This window comes from Equus quagga, chromosome 3 (genome assembly GCF_021613505.1).
Source record: "Equus quagga isolate Etosha38 chromosome 3, UCLA_HA_Equagga_1.0, whole genome shotgun sequence".
In the NCBI taxonomy this organism is placed as follows: Eukaryota; Metazoa; Chordata; class Mammalia; order Perissodactyla; family Equidae; genus Equus; species Equus quagga.
Window position 1 is genome coordinate 150,762,798 of NC_060269.1, and position 11,380 is coordinate 150,774,177.

The window sequence follows — 11,380 nt, forward strand, 5'->3', positions numbered from 1 at the left end:
GGAGCCCCCTTCTGGGCCTGAGCACCTTCTGCTCTGCCAGGACCATGGAGGTGCAAAGAGTATGGATCTCTCCTGCTCTCAGGAGTCCTTCCCTCATTTTAACGAGTATGTCCTGTTTTGAATTTGAATTATTCTCAGGTTTATTATTTGGTTTTAGTCTCAGTTTCTTTCTGGTTCTCGCCGAAGCAGATATTTCAGTTATAAAGACGTTTAGTTAGTAACTCTACCTCTAAAATCTCCTTTTGCCCATTTCTTCTTCTTTGACTCCCTGCTGCCTGAGTGTGTGAAGGAGAAGGCCTCCTTGTTTTCTCTAGAGCGCCTTACACCAGTGGGCACTCGGGGCTGTCCCTTTAACCTCTCTGCACTTCAAAAGCTAGAAATTTGCCTTACTTTGGGGTATTTTCTGTTAGATATTTCTGCCTTGTAAGAATTTTGTTGTATTTTTTTTTAAAGACTTTCATTCCACTTCCAATATAAGTGCTTCTTAAGAAAAACTTCCTTTATATGCTATGACCCCTTTGGCTTTTTTAATCACCCGTCTAGAATAGTAAAAAACTCATCAGTTTAAAAATCCTGGGGTTATAGTCCATAGCTAATGCTTGGATTTTTTCCTTTATCCTGAAAGTCTTTAAACTTTTTCTGTATTTGGTTTTATCTAAAGTTTCCTGTACTGAGCACCGATGTACAAGGAATGAATAGAAGGCAAGAAAAACAGAGCTGGTGGGAAAAAGCTTTGTACTCTCCTCTTTTTCCTGCATCGGAGTGTGAAGGTAAGGAGACCTGCATTAGGTCATTCATTCATTTGTTCGGAGTTCTAATGCATTAAGAGCAATAAATCCTTTTGCTGTGACTATCAGTCCAGAAAACATTCCCGAGAGGTTTTGTGTGGCTGGCATTTGTTGGGCACTGGGGACACAGAGACACAGGAGAACTGGACTCTGCCCTTGGACTCAGCCACAGCCTGACGTGGGGAACGCTTGGAGTACATAGAAGCAGTACCACCCTGATGAGATCTGTCCAGGCTCCCGGCGAGCTGTGCATCGGCCTTCAGGAAGGCGCCCGGGGGAAGGCTGGGACAGGACAGCCCCCATGAGAAGAACGCACTGCACAAAGGCAGGAGGGTCTGTGGCAAGTTGGGGAATAGGGACCCTCTGGGCCCTCGGAGCTTGTCAGGAGGTTTGGGAGCTCTGCTAAGTTGGGTAGAGCTTAACAGGCTGGAACTCAAGATCATTGGGAGTATTCCAGATTGGGGCGGGGGGGTCAGGTCAGGTGTGTGTTTTAAAACAATGCTAGCAACAGAGTGGAGGTGGACTTGAAACGGGCTCTTGCAGTGGTCTGGGAGTGACAGGATAAGAGCCTGGACTAAGGCATAGGGGGAACAGATAAAAGAACCACATCCAGAGGTTTTGTAGAGGATGCCAGAGTTTGTTGAATGACTTTCTCTGAAGAGTGAAGAGCAGGAGGGAGTTAGGGGAGATTGGGTACAGAGGGAGTTGGGAACAGGAGCAGATCTGGTGAAGATGATTTTAGTCTGTGGGCATCCCAGGTGGACACACCCAGAAGCTATAAAGAATCTTGATCTGAAAATCTGCGAGATGTGGGAACTGAGGAGGCACCCTAAATGGATTAGCTCAAGAGAGTGAGCCTGTCCAGACTGCTGCCCTCTCCCGGGCTGCTCTCGGCTACAGCGTTTATTTAACAGTCTCCCGTCAGAGCCCTGAGGGGCAGGTAATCTTTTGTTAGCGTTTACATGTTCAGGTCTCCCTAGCGAATTTATCATTCTGTGGAGCGAGGAACGTCCCTCACTGCCAAGGATGCCTGCACGCTCCCTGCGCTCAGGACGCCTGCACTGCCCTTCCTGCACTGCCTGGCCTTAGCTGACGGGGCCACAGCCGGGGTTGTTTGCCTCTCTGCTCTGTGGGCACAAATGAAGCTTCCCCAGACCTGCCTTCCTCCTTCCCAGAGGTTTGCTGGGTCATAAGGAGAGCACATTTTTAGCATCTTTGTTTATTTAATAGCATTTATAAATGCCTGTTGCTCGTCCATTAACTAATATCTGTGTCGCCCTTTATCATTTACAAGGTGCTCTCAGTCTTTTTTCTTTTTTTTTTTGAGGAAGATTAGCCCTGAGTTAACATCTGCTGCCAATCCTCCTCTTTTTGCTGAGGAAGACTGGCCCTGAGCTAACATCCATGCCCGTCTTCCTCTACTTTGTATGTGGGACACCTGCCACAACATGGCTTGCCAAGCAGTGCCATGTCTGCACCCGGGATCCGAACCGGCGAACCCCGGGCCGCCAAAGCAGAACGTGTGAACTTAACTGCTGCACCACCGGGCCAGCCCACAATCTTTTCTTTTATATAACCCCCACAAAAGCCTTGTGAGATGTCACACTTGGTTTTCAGATGAGGAAGCTAAGTCTCAGGTTTAGTAATTTGCCCAGAATCATGGCATCAGCCATTAAGCTCAGGCTCAAGTCTAAGCCATCTCTTTGTGGTTCAGAAGCTTTGCTCTCTACAGCAGCTGTTTGCATTGGTGTCCAGGGAGACACCAGGGTGATAGGAGCACAAGCCTGGCCTTGACGTATGTGCAGTCTGGTGCACTGGGTGAGTGAGAAGTCACAGACACAGTTAATGGGAATACAGGTAGGAAGGGCTGAGTGCCCCAGAGCAGTGCAATGAGAGGACCATTCAAGGAGTGCCAGGAGGGAGAGAGGGATGTGGCAGCAGGCCGGGCCTGAGGGTTGAGAAGGACCACTGCCCGTGGGGGCTTATGATGATTTTCACTGCACGGAGTTCATGCTTTGTTAGTGTGTCTTGGGCTGTCTTGGCGCCCTTCGCCCAGTTTGTTTGAGTAATTAGTAAGGAATTCAGTTCCAAGTCTCAGCTCTGGGTCCTTGGTGTCTGTGCAGTCCTTTGGTAGGTGCTGTAAACGATTGTTAGTACATGATGCTTCTTTTTTGGTGAAGTGGCATATAGAGAAACTCTCAGTGGATAAGTAAGGGTGACCAGGCTTTTGAATGACCTTCCACTCACAGCTGTGAGTGAAGTCCCTGCACAGTCGCTTTGTAGTGATGTTATGAAGCAGCCTTCTTTCATCTTAGGGGGGTCGGGGTGTGCAGTCTCGGGAGAGGGTTAACCAGGAAAACAGCCTCTCACCCACTCAGCAGAAGTGACTGGGGACTCGTGTCTTTGCTCCTGAGGCTTCTGAGGTTGCTAATAATGATTAGTAGGCACGTTCTGCCTTGAGTCACGGGCTGACCTGGGAGCTCCCTGGAGGAAGGAGGATCATCGCCTTTTACAGGAAGATAGGAGATGGAGGCTGAGAAGTGAGGCAGATTGCCCAGCTACCCAGAGCAGTGCAGGAGTCCATCTAGCCTGAAAGCCCAAGCTCCTTGCACTCTGCTGCCTGTCAGCCTCACTGTGCTTTCATATTTGCATCCACTCAGCAAATAATTCTTACATGCCTGTCTTGTGTCGAGCACTGGGAATGCAGAGGCACACAGACCGAGTCCCTGCCCTCCTGATCAGCTGACATCTGAGCAGGGACCTGAGGGAATAAGGGCACGAGCCATGTGACAGCTGGGGCTACCTGCAGGGAGAGGTAGCAGGCAGAAGCACCGGCCGATGCAGGGGAAGAGTGCATTTGGTGTGCTCCAGTGTGCCTGGCAAAGGGGGAACCGTGTGAGAGTGCAGTGAGGGACGAGGTCCGCCAAGCAGCAAGAAGCCAGACCAGAGAGGCCTTACAGACTGTGTGCCATGGCAGATGTGTCCTGAGCAGCAGTCTCCAGCGCTCATGCACTGGGTTCTAAACGTTTGGAAGGTTCATTTTAAGCATATGTATAATCTCAGTCTTAAAGAGAGAGTCGTGCAGGGAAACAGTATAGATAACAATGAAGGGCTCAGGAGACAAAACTGAGTTGGAGTCAAGTGCCTCCGTTCCCTGTAAAGAGAGGCTAAAGTAATGCTCCCCTTAGAGGGTACTTGTGAAGAGTAAAGTGCCTGGCACATATCATAAGCCAGAGCATGGTAGCTGTCACTGTGAGGGTCATGAAAATCAAAATTGCCCCTTCCCGATGCCTGCAGCATCACAAGTTCCTTTTGCACACGGAATTCCTAAAGCAGGGAGAGAGAATGAAGGGGCGGGGGTGTGATGGATGCAGCTCCATCTGTGTGCATGTCCCAGTCAAGGAAACAGTCCCTTGCCCACTACACTGACGCCACCTAGGACAAGTGGTAGCCGAATGGGTGGGGTGTGGGGCTTTGGCACAGGTCCGCCACCCAGTGGCAGACAGCACAGCAGTCCTTGAGTGCCAGCCCTGCCCTCTCTGGTATCACACACGGGGTAGCATACTCTCTCATGAACGCCTCATGGTAACTACTGCGGGTAGTTTTGAGGAAACAGCTGCTCAGGGCCATTAAAGGACTTACACACAGTGATGTCAAAGCCTGGGTCCAAATCTGGTCCCGCCCAAGGTCTCTGCGCTCTTCACTGTGTTTCTGCTCCAGCCGCCTTTCCATTGAGCGAAGGTGAATAGGGGCTGGTCTAGATCAAGGCCACCGGGTCTCAGCCTTGGCTGTGCACAAGAACCACCTGGGAGCTTTTCAGAAAATGCTACTCCCTGGGCTCTGTCCTAGACCAGTTCAGTCCGCACCTCAGATGGGGGCCTGGGCTTCCACACCGTTCTTAAAGCTCTCCAGGTGATTTGAGTGGGAAACCAGGGTTGAGAACCATTGGACTAAATGATTTATTTGATTCCTTCTAATTCCAGCTTATAGTTCCATCCCCTTCTGTGAGCCACTTACCCAAACTACTGGCCTCATTTCTTTTCCCTATGCCACAGATAAAATAAGTGCGTAGTTTAGTATCATGTTGAGTTGAGAAAGAACAAACAAAGGTGTTACTCTGTTTTGTTTTCTCCATTGCAATTCCTCCTGTCTGAAATTCCTTTGTTCATGTGTTCTATGAGCATATATATGGTGCATTGTCTGTCTCCCTCCATACAACATACACTCTTGAGAGCTCAGACCTTGTCAGTCTTTTTATCTTGTTTTCCCAGGGCCTGTCACATCATAGGTGTGAATATGGATTATTGAAGGAATATCTCATGGTGGGCTAATGGGAAAGTATTGTTATGCTGGCCTATTTTTTAAAAATGCAATAAACAGTCGTTAAAAGAATTTTTAAATTGGCATAGTGTTTTCCTCATGCACACCTGGCTGGCTGATGATGACCATGTCTGCTTTTAGTGACTGCTTAAAATCTCCAAAGTGTTGGTAGGCCTAACTGATCTGACTTTTCAGCAAAAAATGAAACAAGAATGTATGTTTCACAACTGTGTCTTAATGGAATTTCCCCCCTTTCCCTCTTTTCCCTTCTCCATTCAAAATGATTAAGAATGTTATACAAATGCCAAGGGAGAGAATGGTATAGAAGAATATCCAGATGTTAAAGAAATACCCAGTAATGAAGAGCGTCTGTTAGATTTTAATAGGGTAAGTGGACTGTCCTCCTCCTTATTATTAACTTACAAACAGCCACGCACCATCCCTTGTCGCTCAAGTTGAAACCTGGGAGTCTTGTGAGCCACCCCTCCCAGGTCACCAAGCCCTGCAGATGTGACCTTTCTCTTCTGTGACCCTTCGCATGGGTCTGCATCGCCTCCCACCTCAACCACTTACTGCCAGGACTTCCCAGATCATCTCCCCCCTCCCTGCAATCTGTCCCTCACACTGCTGCCCGTGGGCATTTCCTCGTGTAAATCTGACCCTATCCTCCCCCTCAGAATCCTTGGTGGGCACCCTATCTGTCAGAGTACACCACAAGGGAGGCCTTCTGCTGCGCCCATTCCTGCCTCTCTCGGCCCCCGTGGGGCAAATTCCACCCTTTGTGTGCCCTGGCCACACCCGGTGTAGACCTCCTGTTGTCACAGCCACAGCATCTGACTGCACTCTCTTTCTGCATGTCTGCCTCCCTACTGCCTGTGACTCCCTGAGGGCTGGTACCAGGCCTGTGCCTGGGTGAGTCTAGGCCCCGACCTTGCCCATTTAGGCAGGCAAGCGAATGACTCTAAGGAACCTTTTAATCTTCTCAGTGTGATGATTGTCAGTGTTAGTTTGAGTCCTGTGAGAATTTCCTCCCCTAGCACCCTATAGTGTTGGTGTCTATATCCTACTGCCCAGGGATGTGTCAGACTTAACATGTCAAGCCTGGTGTTTGGGGCCTCCTTGCCTCAGTGAATGGTACCCTGTTCACCCACCAGCTTTAGTCCCCAAACCCAGAAGTCGTGCTTCATTCCTGTTTCTCTCACCTTCCATACACAGTCTGTCTGCCAGTCCTGACCATCCCACCTCAGCCATTTCAGATCCTTCCTCTTCTCCCACGTCCATCACTTCATTCACCCTCCCTCTCCTGGACAGCTGCTCTGGGCTTTTCCTTGGTCTTTCTGCTTCCACTTGTCCCTCTCCAGTCTTCTCTCCACACAGCAAGGCAGAGTGACCTCACAAGTGTTACCCCAGTTAGTCCTCAGAACAACGCTGTGAGGTAGGTACTGTTAACACGCCATCTTGTAGAAGAGGAATCTGAGGCACAGAAAGGTTCAGAAGCATCTACTCAGGCCACGTGGCCACATACCGAGGGCAGCCCTGAGCCGAGAGCCTCACACGCGACGCCAGGACCCACACTCTTAACCACAATTTCATGGAGAATGAATCCACATTCCCCGCCACGCCTGTGAGGCCCAGTGTGTTTGCTCCCATGTGCCTCTCTGACCTCATGTCCCTCATTTAGCGTGGCTTTCTTGCTGTGCTCCTACCTTGGGCTTCTCACCCGGCACAGTATTGCCATTTAAAAATGGGAGGTGCTAGTTACAATGACTGGGGGAATGTTGCTAGCCACTGTGACTGCGGGGGGCACTGCTAGTTGCTATGATTGGGGGGCTTTGCTAGTTGCTACAACTTGGGGGATATTGCTAGCCACTATAACTGGCCCAGGGCAGAGGGGCGGGGGGTGTTGCTAGTTTTTATGACTGGTTTGGGGGGCCACTGCTAATCACTTCAGGAGATGGGAGAGAGCATTACTGGTTACTGTGGGAGGGGAGGGTAGTGTTGCCAAATACTATGATGGGGTTGGTGGGAGCATTACTAGTTACTATGACTAGGGAGTGGCTAACTACTTGTATTTAGTGTCCCGGGGGCCAGAGATGCTAACCATCCGGTGTGGGGGACAGTCCCACACAACAGTTTTCCCTAGAAAATACCAGATACCGATAGAACCTCAATTCAGAAGCTCAGCCCCAAGGTCCCAGGCAAGCTCTGGCTGGTACTGCTGCTTGGCTTGCTTCTCAGGCCTTCAGGCAAGGGCGCCCGTCTTCAAAAGAACTACCTTCCCTGCCACTCCTGTCTGAAGTGCCCCCCACTGTGGGTCCCTACACCCCATTTATCACGGTAGTGTGAGGTTTCGTTGGTTGGTTTTCTTGTGGTCTTCTCCCTTGGAATGTGAGCCCCGGGAGGGCGTGGCCACGTCTCTCCTCCCAGTGGAGTCCTGTGCCCACCCCAGTTCCTGGCCTCTGGTAGGCCTCAAAGAACTGTTTTTATCTGGCCTTAACATATGCGACGTCTGTCAAAGGGACTGAACAGAGAGAATTAGGGTTTTGCATTCTTTATGGATCAGGGAGGAGAGTTGTTTGTTTTGCTTTGAAACAGTAAAACTTCATATTTTTGTAACTCTCCACAGGAAAGCATCAGTCATTGTTATTTAATCTCTGTATTTAAAAAGTATCTCACATGGACCTTTTGAAAAAAAATCTGGCTTTTGATCTGTTGAAAATTGTTCCTTTAATCTTAGGTGTCTTCTGTTTATGAAGCAAGGTGTACAGGAGAGAGAAATTCTGGAGCAAAATCAAACGGCTTCCGCAGAAAGATATACTCCAGTGCCAGCTCCAACTCGGGGGACACAGGCTCGGAAGGCGGAGACGAGTGGGTGGACCCCAGTGAAGAGGAACTCTTTTCCCGAACTCATCTCTAAACCTGCAGAGTAGTACAAATTATTTTTTAAAAATATGTGATGGAAAATTACCCTTTTGTGAGGCCTGTTAATCTAAAACAACAACTTAGGTTTCTTCTTCAATTAACTGATTCAGATCAGTAATTATCTTTCTCTTCTTGCTTATTTTAGAGTTGAGGACAGCTATCCTGTTGAAGATTTTTTTTTCCAAGCTGTTAAATTCTTGGCTGTTTGAACTAGACTAGATTGTGTTGTCCACTCGAGAATGGGTGTGCATGTGCGCGTCTTAGGAGCGTCACTGCTGTCTGCCTCTTAGCTGCGGCTCTCCCCCCGCCTGCGGCCGCATCACCGTGACCTGACACCGTGGCACTGCAGTGTCAGCACCCTCTCCTGCTCTTCAGAGACTTTAGCTTTGGGACATTCAGGCTCTGTTCTCTAAGAACCGGGATACACATCCTTACCCCTGCAATGGATCAGTGCCTTTCTGAAGGCAAGAGGGAAGCATGGGTGACTCATCCACGGTCTTCATTCAGTAAAAGCTCATGTACATTTGATGTAGGAACCGCAAGGGTGTGCTTTTAGAGACTTACAAAATACTGTGTTTTCTGTCTTAGGATTTTCCTCCCTAAAGTATCATGGATGATACTATCGTTTGTGACTTGCTTGCTAACTGGAGAAGCCAAGGCTTTGCGGGGTGGGGTGGCTTATGAGGCGGGGTGGGGTGAGAGTGCCCCCACCTATCCTCATGTTGCAGTTACATTTACACCAAGATACCTTTCAGAGCTATTTGCAATGAGTCCTAAAAACTTGGTGAGGACCTTAGTTGCAAATTATGATTTTCTGGTGACCTACATTGAATTGAAGCCCCCAAAACTTGAAATTGTAAATGTTTGATATGCAGTAAAGACCACCTCATCACCCCAAAGACACCTTGGCTGCTGCAGCTAGCTGCTCTTGTGGCTGTGATTTAGGATAGCTTAGATCTCATTTTGTGTTTGAGAGAATGTTTTGTGTGTGGCGGGTTGGGGGCGGGTAGAGTAACGATTTCTCCCATACCTGTGTGATTGCTTCATGGGACTCGCTTTCCCATTTTACTTGGGAACCCAGGGGTCAGTCCATCTCGACAAGTTCTGTCCGTTCACAATGATCACCCCTTGGAGCCTTCATGCCGCTGGGCAACAGGCTGAAGCTGGGGGGAGCAATATTGGTAAAACCTAAACATTTTAAAGTGTTTTTCTTTTTTAACCAACTCATTATTTTTAAAAAACCTAATGTGTGAAATCAGTTTAACATGTCTGTAACATCAGGAACGGCAGAAAAGTCTAATATGTACAAGACAGCTTCACTAATTTTGGCAGGCAATAAACACATATAATTTACTAGCTGGGAGCTGAACTGGCTGAGAAATAGATGATTTGCTTCAAGCTTTGGGTTTTGTTGCCTTTTTCTTAATTGATGACGCAGAAACTCCATGGCAGACTAGACTGTGGAGTCATATCCCGGGTTCTCTGTGTCCTCACCGTGAGAAACCTGGTGGCCCGTTGGGTTTGATCTCAGCACGTGTCAGGGTTTGTTTTTATACAGCACATCTTTTGACACTTTAAAGTGGGTTTGTGTGTGTGTGCGTGTGTAAGGTTTTATGTTGCTGTTATTTATTTACAGACTTTATAAGGTTTTATGTATTTTTCTTTCTTCTGGAGCTTCCTAAAAATTGATTAGCATCTGCACTGAAATATAATTTAACAGCAAAGGCAAAAAAGAATTGGAAGTTGTAAATTCCTAAAATCACTACAGTGACGATCATCCTAGAAATCGTTGCTTATGTAGCAGAGACCAAATAAATGTATTTCAGACACAACCTTTAGCTCAGTTGATTTTGGACAGCTGCTTTTTATCAAGAAAGGGCTCCAGGTGGCAGAGGTGTGGCCTTCCTCACGCTGCTGGGAAGACACTGCACCTTCTGAGGGGATGGGGGTGGATTCTAAGTGGGCAAGGGATTCACAGATTGTGTATTTATTTGTTTTCATAGCTGAGTGGCTGAAGCCCAGAGGCTTTCAGCAACAGAGTTGAAAGTGTGGTTTTTAGTTTTGTGAATGGATGATCACAAAGAAAAAGCATTTTTTAAAAAGTTGGCAAAACGCTGAAACGCACTGTGGTATGAAGCGCGTTGCATTTCCATAGCACTGAGTATCAGTTTTCCATTCCTGGGCTGAGAGTTTTTCCCCGTGGTTGTATTGTTCTGAGTTCACATACACCAGAGTAACTGATTTTTTGTTTTCTTGTGGAGTTAACACCAAATAAAAAATATAAAAAACAATTGATTGTCCTTTTATTTATCAAGAATCCCAGCCTCCTCGTAATTCTGTGCATCAGTAGAAAGTGCGTGCCCAGGTCACGTCATTCCTCGTGCAGATGGTTTAGCCCTTCTCCCGGGCGCTGCTGAAACACTGGAGAAGGCTGGGGGGCCTGCTGAGAGATGAGTCCATCTCCTCCTCCCCTCGGTTACCTGAGTCTTGCCAAGAACACAGCATTTTTGTCCACAAGTGATAGAGCTTGTTCTGAAAAAAGTAACTGTGTACATATATCAACATGATCAATGTTCACTGTAAAAAAGAAATCAATGTATTCCTTTTTTTTTTTTTTACATCCTTTCTTTTTTTCTGTTTTTGGTGAGGAAGATTTGCCCTGAGCTAAAATCTGTTACCAATCTTCCTCTTTTTGCTTGAGGAAGATCGTCCCTGAGCTAACATCTATGCCAGTCTTCCTCTATTTCGTATGTGGGACGCCTGCCACAGCGTGGCTTGATGAATGGTGTGTAGGGTCTGCACACGGGATCCGAACCCGTGAACCCGGGCCACCGAAGTGCAGTAACCACTACGCCACTGGGCCAGCCCTGAAATCAGTGTATTCTTAAAGAAGTATAAAGGCAAACTCATCCATACTTCCATCAGCCTGAGATGGTAGCTTCTAACATTTGTGCAAAACACCTTCTAGACCTGCTCTTCTGTAACTTCAGAAAGAGGCTTTTACTCAGACGTCTTTTCATGACAGTAGATCTACATAATTTTTATAGCTGTGTTATTCCGTGATAAAGATTTAACAGCTTCCTCATTGGTCCACATTTGGAATGTTCCTTTTATCTGTATTCAGTGTTCTGAATGGCCTTTCTGTGGGCCCCTTAAACTCGTATCTCCTTGTGCAATCGCTCCTGAAGGGAACTGCCAACCTGTGAAGTGCCTGCTCCTGCGTGTGGGGCTGTTGCCAGCATCACAGAGAACACGAGGGCCTGCAGGCCTGCGTTGGGAGGTGGACGTCTTCGCCGTCTGAGCGGATGCGCAGCTTCGGTTGTCTGAGGCGAGTGTCCTCCTCAGGTTAG

General features: G+C 47.9%; 1 protein-coding gene across 8 annotated transcripts in view; it reads left to right on the forward strand.

Annotated features, from left to right (window-relative positions):
• The window catches only part of KIAA0232 (KIAA0232 ortholog), an 80,427-nt gene extending 70,106 nt beyond the window's left edge, over positions 1-10,321 (forward strand). For 5 of the 8 annotated variants that reach the window (XM_046657420.1, XM_046657419.1, XM_046657421.1 and 2 more), the window contains 3 exons: positions 662-770; positions 5,398-5,495; positions 7,846-10,321. In XM_046657420.1, coding sequence (XP_046513376.1) covers positions 662-770; positions 5,398-5,495; positions 7,846-8,025 — 387 coding nt within the window. In that variant the 3' untranslated portion in view covers positions 8,026-10,321. The remainder of the gene's footprint in view (positions 1-661; positions 771-5,397; positions 5,496-7,845) is intronic. The other 3 variants (XR_006888036.1, XR_006888037.1, XM_046657423.1) reach the window with 2 other exon arrangements.
• The last annotated feature ends 1,059 nt before the right edge of the window (positions 10,322-11,380 follow it).